Here is a 21,841-nt window from a genome sequence, read left to right on the forward strand (position 1 = left end):
AAGGCCTCCTTTATTAAGTTCTTTACGATAAGTAACAATATATGGCAAAATGAAAAAATACCGGAAAAAATTGGTTCCTTGCCGTCCCACGTCCCAAAATCTATTCGATCTACTTTTTCTCCGCCCCCTGTTGGTGATGTTCCGAGTTGCAGTCTGGCTCTAATTTGAAGAGGGAACTGCATTTTGTTGTCTACTGTCATCTTCGCATTTTATTTTTTCCGCTAATTTAAGGTGCACCAATTAAACTTTGCATTGCAGGTAAACATTTTGATGTACTTGTTTACTGATCTGGGTACCCTGTTAACATTTTCCTCTCTGCTTCGTTTAATAACGTGCTGCTTCACATCAAGGTTAGGCCGCAAGCTACCGCGAACCAGGAAGGGGATGTATTAGGAACAGCCATTTGTTTCTCTTTTCATATTGGTCTTTGTGACACGTTTACCTAAATAGTTTGTTGCATGCATCGCGTTAACACAAAACATGTATTTTCAAACACCGACGAATATATTTTGATGCCTTCTGAAGGAGTTTCCTCCTTTGGTTTTCACCCGTTGCACAAATACTTAGTTGTTGCTTGCAGGACAGCTATCGTTGATGTCCTGAAACAATGCCTTTTCCCCGTCTAAACATTCTAATCAGACACGCTCGAAGTTTTATGTATATGTTAGTAATTCTGAGGAAGCCTTGGTTTTATGTTATTAAACTCTTATTGCATTCAACAACGTGCGCGTCTTGTATATGTTTTATTATACTGTGTATTAGCAGATCGCTAAGTAGCTCGACTAGCCACACGTATTGAATGGCACCGCTTGTGTTTTTAATGGTGAAAATGCAAAGAATTTGTCAATTTTGAGTCAATACCGAATGCCTCGTTTCACTGTGGACTCACTTATGTAACCTAATGGCCTAATAGCATACATAAGTACATAATAATAGCGACTTAATGGTAAACTGCGCCAGGAAGCGTGCACATTACCGTTAATCTGTATTGTTCGTTTGTGAATAACGCGATGCTGTTCAGATCCATGAGGGTTTTGTTTTCGAGAAACACTAACCCCCTTTAGGGTAGCTATAAGTATATGCTTGTGTGTAACTCTTTTAAATAATTGCTGCTAAAAGTTGAAACATGTAGTGCCCACCAGTGCTGCACACATGCGTTTAACTTTTCTTCCTCTCTCTCCTTGCAGGGATGTCGAAGTTGAAACTAATTTCTGCAACTGACACACAGTTTCCTGCATCCCTGCTGAAGTCCATCAATGAGCAACGAAACAATGGATTATTTTGTGATGTCACTATAATTGTGCAGGACCGGAAATTTAAAGCACACAAGACCATGCTATCGGCATCCAGTACCTACTTTCGCCAACTGTTCTCGGTTGCTGGACAAGTGATAGAGTTAAACTTCATCAAAGCAGATATATTCGAAGAAATTCTGAATTACATATATAGCTCCAAGATCAGTAGAGTTCGCTCTGACAAACTTGAAGACCTTATCAATGCAGGCCAGATATTGGGTGTCAAGTTCATTGCCAACTTGGGTGCACCCCTGTCGCAAGTCAAAGGATTACCTGGTCTTTCCAAAGAAGGAGAAAACAGTGGCACTAATACCTCTGAGAAAAATGAGATGGGATCAGAAAACATGCCTATAATTACTGAGTCATTCTCACTCTCTGCTGAGGAATTCCATTTGGGCACCGGTGGTGCTGATAAGGATGTAGAATCTGACAGTGATGAAGTGCTTTTTGTGTCAAAGGTGGAGCCTCAAAAGGGAGCTTCCAGTAGCAGCACAAAGCCTTCAGAAGTTATTGACGTGGACGCTGAGGAAGGTTCAGTGGATAAAAATCCGAGGGATGCAGCGAAGGAAGTCACTCCTGATGTGATAAAGGACCAAGAGAAAATAGACAAGCCATCTATAGGTAACACAGAAGAAAAATCGTCTCTCCAAAGCAGCCCTCAATCCCAGCGTGAAACCATTTCTCTCTCTAGTCCCGTGGTGTCCCCAGAGGCTAGCAGGAGTTTTCCTTCTTCCCCTGCAAGACCATCTTCTCACAGTGCACCCACCACTCCAGCCAGCCTAAATAGCTTCCCTCCTGAACCACACAGTAGCTCTGCCACCATGGAGAGCATTTCAGTGTTAGGGGTCCAGAAGAAGAGGGTGACCACACTCCTAGAGCAGTCCTCGGACCAACAGGGCAAAATCAAGCTGTCAGATGTGAGATCGAGTAGCAGTACCAAAAATGGGACCGGGCTCAATATGCACCAAAGCATGGCGGCCAAAAAAACGATAACGTTAGACAAAGCCTCGGAGATTGACTCGCTGTTGCCAGGATGTAAAGTTTATGCCAACATTGGGGAAAACACTTATGACATAGTCCCAGTGAAAGATGACCCGGGAGAAGGCGACTCCAGGGCGGGCCCAGGACGGAAATCCCAAGCACCCGCACAGGGTTCCGGAAACGTGTCCAACCATTCACCGCAAGGGACCCCAAGCAGAAAGAAAGCGAGGGTGGACCAGGACGATCATTATGAACTGATCATGGATGGAAAGACGTTTTACGTGTGTATTGTGTGTAAGCGGCCCTACGTGTGCCTGACGAGTCTGAGACGTCACTTTAACACTCATTCTTGGGAGAGGAAGTACCCGTGCCATTACTGCAACAAAGTTTTTGCCTTGGCAGAATACAGAACCAAACACGAGATCACTCACACGGGCGAACGGCGATATCAATGTTTGCTCTGCAACGAAATGTTTATTAACTACCAGCTGCTATCGTCTCACTGCAAACAGATTCACAATCAAGATCCTTCGGGAAGGAAGGAGAAAGATGACACGGATAACAACTTATACCGTCTGCTCCCCTGCAAAACACTGCAGTTTAAGCCGTACTCTTTTGTCTCTGAAGGCACAGGGGGAATTCCAGTCATCAATGAAGAAGGAATTGTACAGCACGTGAACCCCGGAAGGTCGCACTTTGCAAATCAATCAGTCTCTTCAAATCAAGGGAAAATGTTGAACTGGGATGATATCTTTGTGGAGCCAGAAGCGCACACCCGGCCAGGAGCTCACGCCCGACCCGGGCCGCTCGCCCGACCTGTCACTCAAATGAATTCAGAAGGCTCCTCGGAGTTTGAGTTTGTGATACCAGAGACATACTGAGCAGGCAGGCCCCCTGCTCTTAGTAAGGTGCCTTTTTAGTAGGGTCTCCCTATTGATTCTGCTTAGGTTCAGGTCAAGCGTTCATTGAATAATGCTGAACAGTTCATTAAATGTGTTCACATGTTGAAGAACTTTTGAGGAAGTTTCTTGTTCACACCTACACAGGCTTGATCATTCATGGTGCTTCTGTTTCCATTATGTACTTGTTTTTTTCCCATTAAATTCTTCTCCCAGTTTCATCGCTTAGAACAGGATGAAAATCTTTTTTTTTGTCCAAACAAAACACACAATGGACAGTTATGTACAAAACCACACAGATAGCATTTATCATAGGTCTCCACAACTGAATGCACTAGATGACCGCATATGAATTATTTAAAATTCTAGAGAGAAGCTTAGAATATTTTCAGTTTCAAATCACAAATATAAATGGTAAAATGGATCCTGTTGCAAACAGAGATTTTAAACATATGAGTCTTATCTGGGTGATGAAGTTTTGATGGAACAAAATGCCCTTGCTGAGCTTAGGAACTAATTTACACTATTTAGATGATCAGAGATCACCAATTTTTTGTATTTAGATGTATCTGTAGGATAGGCTGAACATGGCAGAAATACCAGTAAAGTTGTTGTGTGAATCTACAGTTATTTTATATGATACAGCCTTGCAGCAAGAAGGAAAAGTTGTTTTCTTGTCCATATACGGTACCTCCTAATGATTCATTAGGGACATGAACAGAGACAATGAAAGTCAGGTTTTATTTTAGAACGGTCAAATATGGTGGTTCAGTCTCGTGTAGCTGTGCAATGCAATTGGGCTGTTTTTCCAGGTAAAGAGAAAATTCTTTGCACAGTGTCCATGTTTAGAGAGAATTATTACATCTCAGGACTCTTCTCGATGGAAGAAACTTGTTCTATCCATCAAGCGGCTGCAGTAAGTCCGTGAAACCGGTATCTCAAGTGCACATCCAGAGAAAGAAATAGTCGTAAAATCACTGTCCTTCAAGTATGACCCGACCAAAATGAAGTACAAGATTTGTGGAACATTTCTGTGGAGGCTGAGCTACTAATAAACAATGATCGAACATTCTCGTAAACGTAAGAAGTACTTAGCTACTCGCGTTATTTATTCTGTCGACAGTGTTCTCATCCTGCAAGGCTGTGAAAATAGAAGGAGGACACAGACACTACTCACGTAAATGATATTAAATGCATAGAATGTCGTTGGCAGTGACAGACACTGCAGAACGTTAGCAATTGTGATCCGGCTTGGTGAAGATAGAGTCAAATTTCAGTATCTAAAAAACAGCTTTGTTTTTTCTTTTCTTTTTCTTTTTTTCTTTTTTTTTTTTTGCTGAGATGCTGAAACTATTGAATTCACCCAACATAATGAATGTTTTGTTTTTTTTTGGTTTTCCTGTAAATGATGGATGTGCTAATGGAAAGTGATTGTATTTGTGGTATCACTAATTCTGCAGTTAATGCAGGTCAGAGAAAATGTCTGTCTGTTTAAACGTCACGTGCACAAGTGATTGCTTCTGGCAGGGATGGATGGAGACTTGTTCAATTCTAATCTGAGTATGATTAACTGGCCAAGGGCTGTTTTTTTTTTTTTTAATTGTAAGATTATTTTAATTTATGTGTTGACCCTATGTCTTGGGGCCTTGTCTCCAGAAAGTCTAATCATCAAAGGGATGTGTAGTGCTTCCTGTTAAACAGAAGAGAGTCCAAGTCCAAGGGTTGTGTGTATTACATTTTCAGAGTAAGCATGTTGACCTACGTTCAGTTGTTGACTTTCATTATTGTAATAAATACAGTTATATGAACCAAGACGAGCTGAACCTAGATCAGTATTCATACTCGGTGATGATTGACACATATTGGCCCAGCCTTATTAGAACACCACAGGAGTCCTGTAACATAATTAACTTTCCTGTTAATTCCATATTCAGTGTCATTTTATACATTAAGGTAAACTGTAGTGGCAGGTTCATGATTCTGTGTTTTTCGCCCTACACCCATTTTTGTTTTTCAAACTGTCAGTATGTAGTTAAATTTTCTTGTATGCTTATTGACTCACAATTTTGTCTCATCTTGTCAGAAAAAAATTAACAATTGTTAATCATGTACATAACTGTACTAAGACCTTTTTTTTTTTAACATTGTTTTTTTCCTTTGTTTTGACTATTTATTAGGTCATAGTGCTATACAGAATTAAATAAAACTCCTTCATTCATTTTCAGATTTTGATTGAAGTTATGTGATTTTTATGACCCCTAACCTCACCCCATCCCCATCCACTTATTGCACTTCGTGACATTTTCAGCAAGCTACACGTTTGGTGTGGCCCTCGTCAAAGTTGACAAAACGGATTACCATGCAGTTATCATTTTGCTTAATGGCTTTATCTTCATACGAAAGCTCAATTGTTCCTGACATGTTTTATATAAAAGCACAAATATCTGGTTATCTCATCATTTATCTGTTCCAACAACAATAGTCTGATCTCTCAACAGCTCTACTTACTTGTGATATATCATTTTAGGTTGTTGGACACTGGTCTTTCAACAAACGTGTTAACAGGAGATCACCCTATGACACAACACAAAGATCTGGTTCACGTCCACTTTATTGGCTGTTTTGCATTGTACATGGTACATTCCTTTCACCACCAATTTAGTCCAAACACAGACAGTGTGAGCTACAGTGAAGCAGTTTTCTTTCTCATTTTTTCTCTTTCTCTCTCTTTTTTTTTTTTTTTTTACATTTTAGACTTAAAAAAAAGTGAGAAATTAGTGAATATATGTACTGTAAAATAATTGTTGAAGCATTAATAGTGAAAAATAAGTTAAAAACTGATCTTATTCTTAAGACTTTGCAAAAAAAAAAAAAAATTATGGATTTACCATATACATTCACATGATTAAGAGAAGGCAGTATGACAGTTTGGTATAGTACATACACACATAATACTGTATGGCTGTGAGAATCAACTGCATGGAAAAGTGTCCCTAAATGAGAAGGCAACTGGGTAAGTTAACAACAGTGTGAAGATAAAGTACAGAACTTCACAAAGGGAGATTGATTCATCTCATTATCAGTCTTATTTTTTTTCCTTCTTTTTTCTAGTTTTTTTTTTTCTCATTCCTGTAACAGGTTCTGAAAGGTGCTTTATAACTAAAAGCATTACATATTATTGATTCATTTAGAAGTAAAAACAACCAGCCATAAAGAGGATTCCAATCACAACTGTAACCAAATTCAACGTTTTTACGAGGAAATATATCCGATACCTCTGAGGAAACAACACGTGACAAAATGCATAAGATACAGAGGACAGAACAAGAAGGTGGTGGAAGATTATGAGAAATTTTACTGCTAGCGTTTTGATACTGTCCTTATTAACCACACTAAAATTCGAGCACTTGTGTAATAAGTTGTAAATGAAGCTTAGACTATTTACATCACAGCCAATCATTTAAATGCATTGAATTTGACTTTGTGTGTACTTGGCATATACACATTGCGGTTAAGTAAAATGCTAAGTAAACATACTATGAGGAACAACCTGTTCTGTACGTCCAACTTGCTCAGCAGCTCTCTCTGGGGAAACAAACATTTTAATGTGGGCTTTATGGTCTGTACAATTCTTTGTGATCTAGCTGCCCAAAGGTAGGAAAACAAAAAAAAAAAATCTCAAGTAATTCCGCTAGCATAGTGTCAAGACAGTTCTATTTAGGGGTTAATAATAAAGTGCAAATAAATTGCAAGACAAGACAAAATGAGACTCATCCTCATGCCACTTCAGTTAAGAGAAAAGGCAATTGCTAAAAAAAAACCAAAAAAGGGCAAATAGTTCCACTTCAGAAAGGGTTAGCATTCACATTATCAGGTGAAGAAGAGAGAGGGTGGCAGATTCACTGAGTCTCAAGGGAACCCAAGAGATATTCTCTCACAAGCACCCCGGCCCCCCCTCCCCCCTCCCCCCTCCCCCAACCAGGGCAGGAAAATGGGTGTTTTTAGTATGCGGAGCGGCACTGGGAGCTGACACACATTAAGGCAGATCTGTGAACAGTCTTGGTATCACTGAGAAGTCATTTTTGTGGTATTTGTGTATAGGCCTACAGGACAGAGGTTTAAGTTTTTATCTCTTCCTGCTATTGGTTTAACTGGATCTGAGGATAAACTGGTGGAAACGTGTACGATCTGACACACTTGAGTTCTGTTCCGTAGTGTGGAATGGCGTCAGCTACGTGCCGCGGCAGCGACCGCCGCCCGTGTTCTCCGTCATCTCCCTCAGCGTACCGCGGTTCGCGCCAGGCTGCTCACTTCCTGCCGTAGGAGCTTATAGATGCTATCTTTTACTCAAGGTCCACTCATGTCCACTCATGTCCACATGCCAGTGACAACCTGGCAATCGCAAAAAAAAAAAAAAAAAGAGTTTCTGTCGTTGTCTAGGTGGTCCCTTAAGGGCTGTACGGCGGGGGCTTCTCATCGGGGGGGTAGTAAGGAGGAGAGTAGCGAGGGGGGATCATAGTGGGCCACATATGACTGGCCCCAGACTGAGAATCGTCGGACAGGCCCGAAGAGTCAGGGAACACGTTGGAGCCCTGCAGAGAAACAAAGGTAATAACAGGAAGAGTCAGAGATCAAACCACACGAAACGTCACGTTCTTCACCCGGCTTTCCTACGGGGCCGCTAAAAGCTGACAACCAAACCCACTGCAGTATTCTATTTATAATCAATGATTTGTAGGGGCTGATCTAGGGCCAGTCACATGTGCCCCATTCTCCACAACCAGTGATGTGAGGGACTGCCCTGACTCACCTTTTAGAAGAGCCTCAAAAGGCTTTACAAATGAAAATGCAATCTGAGAGATTCTAGAGCAAACACATGGTGATGCATATTTATCGACATGTATTTAAAACACTCTGTAAGTCCTTTGGGTCATCTAGTGCTATTCTATACCGCTTGTCTGGTCTTTGATTTTCTGAGGAGAATTTTCATATCGCTATGCAAAACAGATACCACAGTAAATATCCCAGTTACGTAAACGGTAGAAGAGAAAGGGAGAGATAAAGTAAGTACCTGCATGTCATAGGCAGTGTAAGGTGGCAGGCAGGGGGCAGCGTTGTAATAGGACGTGGAGGGAGCTGGTGTCTCTGGGGGAAGAGGGAGTGGCACAGCCTCTGGTTCACAGGTGTCAGGAGAAGCCGTGGGCATCTGACCAGAAATACGCTCCCAGTGAATAACAACGGTCAGTCAAAGGTACACGACTACACTAGTCAAAGCAGTAAAGCAACGCTAAAAAAAAAAATACGATGCAGTGACTGGGCTCAACCCTGATTTTTCCAACTATCAGTAAAAACAGTTTCCAAATGTCTCTCTCCCCCACCAAAAAAACAAAACAAAACCAACAATGATAATAAAATCAAAAGTGCCTAAACAAACATTAATATGATCTGCATATTTTGATCATACCATGTCCTTGAAGCCTCCCAGCACTGCTGCAGTGATAATTCCTAAGAAGAGGGCGATGATGTTGAGGATGGTGGCAGACCAGAGCAGGTGGTAGAGATGCACAACATCCTGGCAGCTGCGTACCTCCGTGTACTCGTGGTAACCTCCCCTCAGCTCAACACGGCTGCTTAAAATCAGAAGGAGAAGACACAGGTAGCGAGAGAGATTTCGTGACACCCAAGTTTATCACTACACACGATGGTTTCAATCTACGTTTGATGGATGGAGCAACTAAAAACAAACACATAACAACATAGCACAACCGATTCATGCGAATCAAAGTAAAACAAACACGTAAATAAACGATTTATCAATCAACAAACCAAACACTGTTTGATTATCCTCCAAACGCATATCACTCTTTGGAGCAGATGACAAAAGTAGAATCAAATTTGTTGATGGAGACGATTAGATGGGAACTTCCAACTCATTCAATCTGATGACATGTTAAAGTGAAAGTATACCAGATGGCACTTGGAAAAGTGCGTTATAAATGCCTTTAACATCAATCTGTGGAACACAGGAATGAGTCCTGGTCTTCGGCTCACGCAGAAGAGCCAGGATACGCAGAATTATGCTTCCGCTCATTCCTATAGTGTTTCCCCATACAGTTTACTACTACACAGCCACACTCAGTTCCCCCAACCACAAAAATGTCATGGGTCTTGTTTTTTTTGTTTTTGGTTTTGTTTTTTTGAGGGGCTAAAAACAGAAAGACCTACTTCCAAATCATGGACGATTTCCTAAATTTTTTCAAAACATCTTTATTCTGAAGTCCCAAAAGAGGATGTTCTCTGAAACATAGGTAAAAAGAAATGTTCTTTCCAACAGTGCAAAAACTTGAATAAAATAAAGACAATCAAAAGCAAATATAAATTAGAAGTAAACAACGGTAAATTAAAGGTAGCAGAGCTATTCTCAGATCTGCATTTGAAGCAGAAGATAACTCTGAGAAGGCTAAGAGTGTGGAGAAAACACAGCACACGTACTTGCCACAATTGTACAGTTCACAGCAGTAGCAGGTGTTGCTCTTCACACGCAGGTTACAAGAAACACGTGACGCAGTTTGACAGTTGACCTAGAGTATAGACATAGACACAGTGTCCTTTTAATCTCACTTTATGCCTCATATACACATGAGGTGTTTTTAAAAAAAAAGAGAGAGAGAATACAGTAATCTGAGGAAAAAACGGCAGATTAAACTCACGTCGAGGTCAAATGATGCACCGTTTGAATAGTATTCACACCGACCAGCATATAGAGGTCTAAGGTCCTGTGAAATTATAGTCGGTTAAACTCAAACATAAATCGTATAAAATAATACCACATCTATCAAAACAACAACAAAAAAAAGATTCTTTGAACTGCAGTACTCACTATGTGTCTCGCTGCAAAAACCCCGTCCACAATGGCACAGCAGAAGGCTGCCACAACACCAAAACTGATGAAGACAATAGAGGCTACCAGCTAAAACACAGACAAAGACAACAGCTGAGCTGAAAACAGCAGCTTTATTCAACCGTTCCAACAGAACACTCATCGTTTACTCTCAACGGGTTTTCCACAGTCAGTACACTCAATTACAGCTTCAGAGATTAGGAACCAATTAATGACTCCGCCAAAGGATATTATCTATGCTTTCAATGTATTAATATCGTTATTGAACCATACGGCGTGTTCCCCATACATTTTCTAATGCAAGGCATTGCATTAGATAATAACCTTTAGTATGTATGCACTTACCTAGGTATCAACAGGGCTTGTGGATGTTAGTGAAGTTGTGTATGAGTGTAATGTCTCTGTTAGAGTGTGGAGAGGACATGGTAACTGAGTGGTCTAGTTCTCGGTTCCATCTACTTCTACCCCTGTGATTGGCACAGTGCCCGGCTCTTTTCAGGGACTATGCTCCTCCCTCACCCCTCTATGGTTCAGTGCTACCCGTCCACTGACTGAGAGACAGAGAAGATTCGGTTACACATCACCCCATTTTGTTTGCAGTCAAAGGAGCAAGGACCCGAACACTCCCAGTGACACGCCACATTCTACAACCGAGGGCGTCTCAAATTCAGCCCGACTGAAAACACTCTCATTATGTGCTGAGCTTCAGCTCAGGATTGACTATTACATAAAGCTAAAGCAACGTGGAGCTATTATTATATTCTGAATATGCATAATTAATGTTCTTAACATTGATTAAGAAAAAGATTATCTTAAAATGAAATAAGAAGAAGAAAAAGGAAAACGAAAAAAAAAAAAGTCAGTCTCAATTCGCTTAAAAACATGAAAAACAAGTCAACATTCCATATACACAAAACAGCTTTTCATGTAACGGGGAATACCTATATGCCTCTATTTTCTCATCTTTTTAGCTGCTATAGTAACTCGTATGCAGCATGTGAGTGGCAGTTCAGTCCCTGCAGCTCTGTGTTCTTGCAGTCACGCATGGTCCAACACATTCTTCATTGGTAGGCACTGCCCCCCCCCTCACCCCCCCCCCCCCCCCCCCCCCCCCCAACTCCCTGTCCTCTGCGATTCCTTCCGCACATTCCTGCCCAGACATTCATCCTGCTCCCCTTACACTGGGCTATTTATGGGTGCATCTCACTACAAAACAGCAAACATGCTCTAATATTCAACCTCGACCCAGCCAGCCTATGACGAAACTCTTTAACATAACCAAAGATCTGACTAGAAAATTTTCATCAAGCCCAAATCTGGCGAGATTGATGACATTTTATTGTCAAGAGCGTAACTGTATTCTTTGCATAATTGGGCACGATACAGTACAGCCAGAATAGAGAAAGTGATATGAAAAGCCTGTGTAATTTAAAACCTCTTACCATCTGCCTCTTATTCTCTATCAAATGGGCACCGATGATTCCGAGAAAAGAGCCAAAACCAAGCTGAAAATAACACAAGATAAAATCCCATTACAGTAGCTCATTTCCATGGGTGTTTATTTATTTGCTAAAAATCAAAAAGAATCATTCATTGGTTAGCTGTAACATTTAGTTACACTTTCAATAGTTTGTGTGTTGAACCCTAAGATAGCATATCTTCCAAAAATAAAGAATGCTAATTACAACATGAATAAAAGGCAATGTTCAGTGTTGTACTTGTAATATGAGTTATCATGGTGACCAAAGTGGTGTTCGCACAGATTTTTGCTTGTTTAATTGATTTACCACTTATGTTAATATGGAACACAGGAGCACAACAAAAGAGAACTGATTTATGAACAAGGGCATGGTCTTGATGTCAACACAACTAAAAAATGGGTACACACGGTCAACATTACAGGACCCCGAAACCTCACCACATTTTAGCTGGGGGAAAAAAGGGAAACTATCACAGTGGACTTCACTTAGTCACAATGTAAGATGGCGCAATGTCTCCTGGGTTCACTCCTGCATAGCTTTAAATAAATGAATGAAATGTATCACTGATTTACTGGTTTCCAGTTTAAAGGCTAAAGATACATGCAGTCTGTTGTATAATATTTCTGAAAACCGACCCGAAAAAAAGGCAGATTACTCATCCTTTAATGTTGGAATGAAAATTCACAGCATTGTTACTTACAATAACTCCTGGGTAGTAACCACCAACTGTAATATTCTGTGTTCTAGTGGTAGCTGCCAACCCAAATACCAAGATGAGTACAGAAACAATGAGCAGCATCACCGTCACGATGATAGACTTCCTTTTCCTCCGCTTGAATGACCCTATAATGAACAACGAATTAGACGGGCACGATCTATGTTCACACCTTCATCTTCAGTCTTAGCCGTTGGTTTTGTTCAACAAGAGCAGTCCACGGATGAGAGTAGGCCGACAAGTTCTACATTACTGGATGGACAGTATTACTCATTCATAACGTAATCTACATCAACCACGTTATGATATATTTGGACATCTTTGAGGGTACTTATTTTTATTCTCAGATGACACTATCAATGGTGCGATGGAATAACATTTTAGCAAAGAGTACCCTATGTCGTGTAATTGTAAGCTGATTAAATGCTGTAGAGACATAGTGCCGTAACTTCCGCGACCACCATAACCCAGAAACCAACTGAAATATAGGTGATGTAATTTTTTTTGTCATTCCCGTGCTGGAACGCCCTTCTCGAACAAGATCTGGTTAGGGTATTTGTCGCTAACACTAAGAGGAGCCCACTTTAAACATAACTCTGAAGCTTCCGTTATGTATTTTAAGGGCCGTTAATTCCATGCACTTCTAGTCTTTGAAAATAAAAGAAGACAGACAGAAGAGAACGCAGTTCATAACCAGCACATATAGTAAACCAGTGATGTCTCACTCTGTCATATCTCAATGAACGGTGTTCTCCCACCTTTTCGTCATTCTATTGTAATATCAGTGCATGTGCCCAGTCAACGACATTGACCTTGTACGTACCCATTGCATCTGAGGTAGTTGTTATTCTGTTGGCTTGCGGATCCAGTCCTGTTGGCATTTTTTGATTGAGGAACGCCTAAAATTACGCGTCACGCTTAAAGCCAAATTACCTTACAGGCAAAATAAATTTTGTTTGCTGAATTAATGCACGGGCAATCTTTGTTAACGGTAGCATTCTTTGAAAGCAAGTGTGCCTTCAGCTACCGTGCTTGCCTCATTATCATCCGCGACTGTTGACATATCCGCTGTCCTCATCGTTTCGCAGCCGTGGCGCCGCACAGTACCTACCAACGCGCATGCGTTACATATATGCCGCTTCTTCAAAACCAGCGTTCGTGATGACTCAACCGAAAATATGTGGGAACAGAACAACTGGATGTTTGTGATTCGCCTAAGCAGTTGAAAACGAGTGTCCTACACCAGTAATATATAATCTATCAACAAAACAATTGTGCACAACTGACAGACTTTAGAGATACTAGGCAGCCTGCCAGTGGGAAAAGCAAAAAGCCAAACATGGACAATCCTGTTTTTGAAGTTCAAATGCAGTTCAGTTACAGAACAGATTGTGTAGTTTTCACACATCTGTCACTTTCCTGATACATAGCTGGTGGATAAAATTGTATATGCAGACGGGACTGGTTTAGCGCTACGAACCAGATAAACACACACACACACACACACACACACACATATGGATGCACACGATATGGTTGCATTGGTGACAAATATTGTTAGCTCTCAAATGGCACAATTATTTTCAATCTATCATTTTATTTAAGGTCCTGTGGGAAATAGAAAGTCAGAGAACTCCGCTTAATTAATTCATTTAATGAAATAGCAGGTCAATACATGAGGATAATTCTTTCCATGAATGTACAAGTTGACTGTAATATCGGCATCTGAAAACCGTGTTTAAATGAAAGCGGACAGACAAATGGAAATTCAAATGAGGTTCTTGTTCAGCTCTGAAGTTGACCCTTTGCACAGTCAAAAATTCCCATGGCACCATAATGTTATACTAGGCTATACATCAAACATCAAGCAATGCTAGACTACTCGCCTCTTGGGACAAGGCACTGTGGATTCAAATAGTCTTTCATGAGCGATGCACTTAGAAGACTCATGGTAGGCTACTACATTTTCATCGTGTATCAATGTTGTATCCACATCACTTTCACTACCAGAGTAGAAAGATACACCATAATTGTATCTTTGGCTGACACTGCTTCATCTTAATGTCAACACCGAACTTTGAATTTAGGCTTTAATCTTAACGCAACAAACCATGGAACGTTACATAATTCTTAGTTACTGAGTGAAATTCAGAAGTACTGAATCGATACACGACTGAATACATTAGATCACAAAGTTTGCAAAGGAGAAATAACAGAAGAAAAGGAGAGAAGTGCGCGAATTTTCCATGACGACATTTCTTTTCAGGTATAAAAAGTAGTGGATCCATGAGCCAACAGCGCGTGACGTGACTAGTGTACAAATATTTAAGTTGATGACAGTTTGAATTTAAACTGACCAATGGTCACAACAGTGCTCCCATTTTTCGTGCAGTTTGGAGGTTTTTGGTTGGTTTGGCAACACAGTAATTCCAAGATCTAGTTGAAAAAAGTTAGATGTGACAAAATGACTAGAGCAGCAGCACTTAGGCTATCTGCACACTAAACAAAGGTATAAAAGTTCATTTGGGCTAAAAATATGTAAGAGAATTAGCCAGTTGGTCGAACACCTGCAGTGACAAACAAAAGCTAAATTAGATTTTGCGCAAAGGGAATAAAACAACGTCAACTTATTTTATAGCATAACTTTGCATTGGTCCCATTCTAGCGGACAATGAGGCTACGCTGTGCGTGTGCAGAATTCCGTACGACACCAGTCCTTGTCGTTGCCAAAAGTTCCCCGAGGATTAAAAAAAAAGCCCCTCCACTTTTTATCCCACCCTCCTTTCTCATTTCGGCAAAAGCTCATTCACTATGATGCTCGCCTAGTAGCAAGAAGACTCTCTGTACTCAGCTTCCCGTTGTTTGGGTAAAACTCATGAAATCAAAGAAAATTTTTTGACCCAGTTATTATTCGTTTTGGCAGGGTCAACCCTTAAGACATCCTGAGCTTTTTCTGCAAACAGATACTGTCGGGTACCTCTAATTTGGATTTTTAAAGTTTTTTCTTATCATTTAAGAGAGAGAAAAAAACTTTTCGTGTGTACTGTAAAGTTTTCTTTATGTTTCTTAAGACATTCAATCAATTTATTGTGTAAACATAAATTACTCAGACTTGAAACATCGCTTTAATTCGCAGAGGCCGGTCGTATATGTGCTTGGTTTAACAAGTACCTTTTTTTCTTCAGTGAAGAATCATGGAGCCCGATTCTACCGCGGGCGGGGCTGAAGAATTGCTCCTTGCAGACACAGAAGTATCAAAAGTAAGTGTGCTCTTAAATTTTCGGCGCCGGAATTCTGAGCTATCTTATCATATTTCCGTTTCAACGTGTTAAAACGCAGATACTTGGACAGAAACAGACACTGGAGGTTATAGAAGTGGAGCAAGCACTCCACATAGATCAGTAATTTGTATTAGAATAGCAATAGAATAAAATAGTAATTGTACAATATATCTTATTGATTTCAAAAAAGGTTTCTTAACAAAGGCAATAAGTAAAAATTAAATATGAGATGAACACAAAACTTCAGTGTAGGTGACACAGATGTAAAAAATTATGTAGGAATGTGTGTCAATATGTGTATCAGTTCTTGTGTAAAAGAACGTTTAGTTATTTTAGCATGTTTTTCCAATCATATTTTGGGGGAAAAGAAAAGAAAAGATCAATTAAGCAGCTTCAAAAGATTTGTTGAGGGTCTTAGTAACCTGATGGGTTCTCAATAGGCTCACAGTGCATCTCAGAGCAGAAGTGCTGAGAATCAGTGTGCAACATCTGGCTTGTGATTGACCTTGTAGTCCTCATGCAGCTGCTGCTTCAAGCTTGGAGGTTAGCTCTCCCAATGAGGTTCAACAAGGTCAATAGGCCCACTCTCTCTTCCCAACCATCCCCAATTCACCAGATTCATATGAGCATAGCAAAAAGGACCATGAGTAAATTATTTTTTTTTGTTTTCATCTTCTGAATTGTACAAATAATAGCAAAAGAGTTTCAAGAAGTGCTCTGTAACAACTTGTGAACCAAAATAACGTTTAAAACATGTCATTTTTACTTTACTATGTTTTGTTCCGTTTCCTTTGTCAACAGCTGTGAAACTTTTTTTTTAAACAGACTGTGTACGTGATGATGTTTAAGAAAGACTTACATGTGTGGTTTCCATCAGCCTGCAGAGAATGCTCAGAGGCACGGTCATGTTCTGGCTGAGGCCATGGAAGTGGAGCAGGAAGAACTTGTGGAACACCAGCCTCTGGAGCAGGATGACCTGAATTTTGAGAAGTGGAAACCCAAGCCAAAGCCTAAGAGAACACTGCATGAGAAAATTGATGACCTGAAGAAATACCTGTGGAATCCTGAGACCAAGGAATTCATGGGTCGCTCAGGAAAGAGCTGGAGTGAGTAAAAAAAAAAAAGAAAAAAAAGAAATAGAATCTTGGCATGAATATAAACCAATGAACGGTGAACGATTTTAATGGCATAACAATGGGGACTTGTTTTAGTGTGTGGCCCATAGAAGACATGCAAATTGCTTTTGGAACGTAAATGATGGCTTCAATTAGTGATGTTCTGCCTCAGTTTGAAAGGAAATGGATGTGATTGCACAGCTTATTATTTTTGCTCGTTATGGTCCGTTTTTAGTTTAGTTGTTTGCAGAGAGGTGGGGGCAAGGACCCGTGGCGATGTAGGGTGAAGAATAGTCCAGAGGGGGTAGAACTGTAGTTTCCCAATCTTTTGCCACTGCTGTAGAGAATAGCTGTGTGTATTTGTGCTTTGCTGTGGCTTAATGTGAAGTTTATGAGTATATTACCGAGTTTTTGAAAGTGTGTGTGTGGTGTGTGTGTGTGTGTGTGTGTGTGCGTGCGTGTCTGTGTGTGTGTGTGTGTGTGAGATAACTCAGTGTTTACATAGGTGCACAGATAGTTTAGAGTAATTTTGACAAAAACAGACTGCCTGGGGAATTGTTCCCAGTGGGAGATTGCTATCAGAGGCCATGTGCTGGCCAGGAATCACATTCCTCGTACCCCTACCGTGTTCTCCAATGCTTCTTTCCCAAAGCCCCTGTGACCTCCAGACTGTCTTGAACACCCTCATGGCCTCACAGTGCAAGCCAACATGAGGAGACGCACAAGTGTTTTTCCGTAGAAGTTCTTCATTAGACACAAGACTCAACTCTAACAAAGTCTCTTGGCAAGAGTCATTTCCTGGAGAGGTCTGCGGAGTCAGTGGTGATGGAGAGGCAACGTCACAAAGCAGAATTATTCACACACTAGATTAGCCGTCTAAACAGCAACATGAAAACCTCCTGTGTAAAGTCAAAGGTAGTTCCTGTACTGTGTGGCGCTGAGATCTTTTTTGAAGTTGAAGCACCAGTGCTGTTAAAAGGGCTGAGTTTCAGAACTAGAGTTCCCAGTTGTCTTCCTTAGTAAAACATGTACCCACATATGCCTTAGAATGGGGGGGGGGGGGGGGGGGGGGGGGGGGGAGTTGCTACAGTCTGTGATGTGTGTCCTGTGAAAGGAGTGTGTGAGGCCTCACAATACCAGAGTGGCGTGATCAGGCTCCTTGGAGCTGGCCGTGGTTCTGTATGGCTGCAAAAGACCGTCACTCTGATGGCAACCGGAGGTTCACTGTGTCCCTAAGAGAAAGGACAGCTGGGAGAATTCTCACTGGGCTTGAACAGAAAAGCCTTTGTGGCTCAGGGACACAAGGGCTGGCTGCAACTAGTCCCTGTGAAATTGCCTGTCCAGGAAAAGCCATTTAATTTGAGGACATGCTGCGTTTGATCAGTAACTAGTGGATGGTTAATTGGAAATTAAAGGACAATGGTCATTCTCCTGTTTTTTTGTTTAGTCATGAATTCTGTTATCATATATATATAGAATCAGTTTCAGGGGTCCTGTAACATTAGGATTCTATACTTCGGTCAGCTGACAGAGTATCACAAAGTTAGAAATGACCATGGTGGGGGTCAAGCACAGTTAATGAATGACTGAATGGATGTGAGGAGATCATTTTAGAAGCCACTTAATACAGCAAACGACCCTTTATATCAAAAACAGCAGTATTTATATCTCTGTAATAGCATTAGACTTAAGAAAATTGTATCACACTAGGTTAAATATTTACCAGTAAGCAAGTAAATTGGTCTCGAACTCAATCCAATTATTGAATTCCTTTTCTTCTCAGGCCTCATTTTACTCTTCTATTCTGCTCTGTATGCCTTCCTGGCTGCTTTGTTTGCCGGCTGTATGTGCTGTTTAATGTGGTCCATCAGCCCTTACACTCCCACCTACAACGACAGGGTGATGCCTCCAGGTGAGAATGGGATAGCTTTTTCTCCTTTCTTTGTCACTCACTCCTCTTGTCGATTCTTTTAATTCTGGCGTGCCAGATGGGACAGTAACTTATTCATTTTAGGAGATTAAAACTGAGGTGTCACTTATTTGACAATTTAAGCAAAATATCTCGACAAAAGAAGTTATAAAGTATTTCTATTTACATGAAATTGTGAAATCATTAACCCTAGATTATGATTCTGAGTTTCCATAACTGTGCTTGAATCGGCAGGCATGACAATGTCTCCACATGTTATGACTGCACATGGGTTTGACATAGCTTTTAATGCCTCCGATCGCAACTCCTGGAAGAAGTATGCAAAAGCTCTGGATGCCCACCTTAAACGTGAGTTCTTCAAATATCTGAAAATTTCTAAACATCTTTTATTTTTTACTGCGTTTAGATGGTGGTGCTTAATACAGCCCGATATGAACTCATTGCAGATAAATCAGTATCCGGGTTTATAACGGCCGATAAATGACAATTAAAAAAGAAACGGAGAGACGGAAGATCCTTCAACCATAATGTAACACATAAAGTGTGCAGGGACTTTTATTTTGAAACGGAGATTGGGACGAAGGCGAACAGAGGGAGAAGAAGAGAAAAACTGATTTTTTTGGAGGGAGATATAGGTCGTAGGGAGGACCACGTTACTCTGGAGAGAGGTCAGCCGGTCGGTAGTTAGAACACGAGATGCAGCCAGCTGGGTTAGTTGTAAGCTGACGTGTTCAATAAACTTTCTAGCTTATGAATTCAACTGAACTCTGTGTCAGGTGTACCTTGGATGCCCCTCAGTTATTTTAACCATTATAATATTATGACATTCATGTAAGCGATGTCTGGTTTTGCCACAGAAAGCTGGTACAGTCACTCAAGCATCAAACGTCAAAAGTTACGCGTAACGTTACGGTAAGGTTTAACGACAGGTGCTCGCGCCGACCCTGGTGGCGGAAAACCCTTGGTGAATTCTCTTGACAAACTTTATTGTAGGATTATTTATGAAACTGTGTGGCAGTCATAGCGAGTAAACAAACAACCGTCCTATCATCTCTCCCCCGTCACTTCTAAAAATTCTCTGGCAACATCGCTTACAACAGCTTATAACGCTGTCCATTGCTAAATTAGGTTACCCACAAAGGAAGCTAATGCCATGTTTATCAGTGGAAGACCGCTAACGTTAACGAGCTGTTTAACTATAGCTTTTAACTTGTTCTGCCTAAATGAAGCAACTATTCGCATGTCTGTAGTAACAGTCGGTGCACTGGAAAATATTACAGCAGATGGGACACGTAAATAAACCTGAGCTGAGAAAGTATCTAACATAGCTTCACTTTCAAATGTGTAGTGTGAAATCCCAAAGTCCCAAGTCCTCGTTGCAGACTGTCGTAAGACGCATTCAACAGCAGCGTTTACTCTAGGACACTGCATCATTTTATTGTATTTTTTTAAATATATTTTGTTGTACTTTTGTTCAAAGTACTATTTATGACAATAAAACAAGTATGTTTTTTAAACTACATTATGTGTTATCTTGGTGAGGACTCTTAAATAACTACACATAACAAATGTTTGGGAAAATCTTTAGTGTTTCTTTAAAAAAAAAGAAAGAATATCAGCCAATATACCATTATCGGATTTTTAAATCCTCAAATATTGCAATCAGTATTGGTCTTAAAAATCCTAAATCGGTTGGGCTCTAGCGTTTAATTTAACATGAAACTAAACTGGTTTATTGAATGGGCATATGTTCAAGCCTGTCTCCTAATCTACTCCTCCACAAGCCCCCTCTTCCCCCCCCCCCTCCCTCCTTTCAACCCCACACTGGCCATTCAGAAGTGAGTAGGGAGGGAAACCCTTTTGTGAGCTGAGGGTTGTATCTGCAGAGTGCTGCTAGGCCCTGGCTTTTGTGTAAGACTGTTAGACTGAGGGGCCAGGCAGGGTGATGTACTGTTTCTAGGCTTATTTATGGGATTTCTCTCCCTTCACTCTCTCTCCCTTCTCTTTTTTCCTCTGATTCCCGTGCTTGGCTCTCTGTAGCCTATGATGATGCAGTACAAGAGAGGCGTAATGTTGCTTGTATGCAGGACACATATTTCCTGCAGGATGACTTGGAGGAGAGCGTGGAGAGGAAGGCGTGTCAGTTTAAGAGGTCCTGGCTCGGCGAATGTTCCGGGCTGCAGGACCGTGACTTTGGTTACTCTCAGGGAAAGCCGTGCATCCTCCTCAAAATGAACAGGGTGAGAATCTGGATCAGACCCATCAACGTTCAGATGAGAGATTGGTCTTGAATAAAATCATTGTCTCTCTGCATGTGTGAGGATATCATAGTGTTAATATTATACGGATATTTAAAGAACAACCTTAAGAATGGAATAAACGCCTCAACCAATAGTGAAAAAAGAAAGTGAACACTTAGTGACATCTTGTGGTTAACATGCATAGATGTTTAAACCACCTTTCCTTTTGATTTTTGAGGCCTAATTGGTTCCATGCTTTGATTGCATGTTCCTTTGATTCTTTTATTAGATTCTGGGTTATCTACCTGGTCAAGGGACTCCAGTCAATGTGACCTGTACACTTAAGGTAATCATGAAGAGCCATTGGCTCAAATAGAAGAAGTCATATTGGAACTTGGAACATGCACCACAAACTTCGAACTTCAGTCTGATTTTGTTTCACCTTCTGTTTTCTTGTTTGTTATAATTTTACATTCATACAAGTTTCATGTGATATATCAACTCATGAAGGACAGAGTATAATGAATAAAATTCTACATGTAATAAAGAGTGTCTCTATTTATGTATTTTTTTTTTTTTTTGTAGAAAGGGTCAACAGAAAGTCTTGGCAATGTGGAATTCTACCCCAAAAGTACTTTCAGCCTCATGTACTATCCTTACTATGGAAAACTTCGACATGTGAGTTTGAACTTTACATTTGTAATGCTTGTTGATCGTTGATTTTTGACAATTGTGACAGCTGTTTTATTGTTTCCTGGAATATAAATATTTACATGTTTTAATCTCGTGGTTAGGTAAATTACACTTCCCCGCTGGTGGCTGTCCGCTTTGCGGGAATCCAGTACGACACACATCTCCATGTGCAATGTAAGCTACATGGCAAAGGCATCATTAATGATTCACCCACTGACCGCTTCCTGGGTAGTGTGTCTTTCTCTCTCGAGGTTGGTGCATAGAGTTTGCCTTGGAAACTAGTAGAGCTGTAAACAATGGAAATTATAAT

General features: G+C 40.6%; 3 protein-coding genes across 3 annotated transcripts; 2 read left to right on the forward strand and 1 right to left on the reverse strand.

The window, feature by feature from the left end:
- The first annotated feature begins 1,189 nt into the window (after positions 1-1,189).
- On the forward strand, positions 1,190-3,290 carry zbtb33 (zinc finger and BTB domain containing 33). The gene has a single exon (XM_030766781.1). It carries the CDS (start codon positions 1,190-1,192, stop codon positions 3,155-3,157), a length of 1,968 nt encoding a protein of 655 aa, XP_030622641.1. The 3' UTR covers positions 3,158-3,290.
- Positions 3,291-7,623: 4,333 nt separating this feature from the next.
- Positions 7,624-13,153, reverse strand: tmem255a (transmembrane protein 255A). Its single transcript, XM_030766719.1, has 10 exons — positions 13,096-13,153; positions 12,258-12,400; positions 11,519-11,581; positions 10,056-10,145; positions 9,886-9,951; positions 9,668-9,756; positions 9,401-9,472; positions 8,640-8,802; positions 8,247-8,381; positions 7,624-7,767 (listed from the first exon to the last, which is right to left on the reverse strand). Exons 1-10 carry the CDS (start codon positions 13,151-13,153, stop codon positions 7,624-7,626), a joined length of 1,023 nt encoding a protein of 340 aa, XP_030622579.1.
- A 2,313-nt stretch (positions 13,154-15,466) lies between these two features.
- On the forward strand, positions 15,467-21,794 carry atp1b4 (ATPase Na+/K+ transporting subunit beta 4). The gene is made up of 8 exons (XM_030766727.1): positions 15,467-15,536; positions 16,438-16,659; positions 18,452-18,580; positions 18,833-18,946; positions 20,639-20,838; positions 21,128-21,184; positions 21,424-21,516; positions 21,633-21,794. Exons 1-8 carry the CDS (start codon positions 15,467-15,469, stop codon positions 21,792-21,794), a joined length of 1,047 nt encoding a protein of 348 aa, XP_030622587.1.
- Positions 21,795-21,841: the final 47 nt, after the last annotated feature.

This window comes from Chanos chanos, chromosome 2 (genome assembly GCF_902362185.1).
Source record: "Chanos chanos chromosome 2, fChaCha1.1, whole genome shotgun sequence".
NCBI lineage: Eukaryota > Metazoa > Chordata > Actinopteri > Gonorynchiformes > Chanidae > Chanos > Chanos chanos.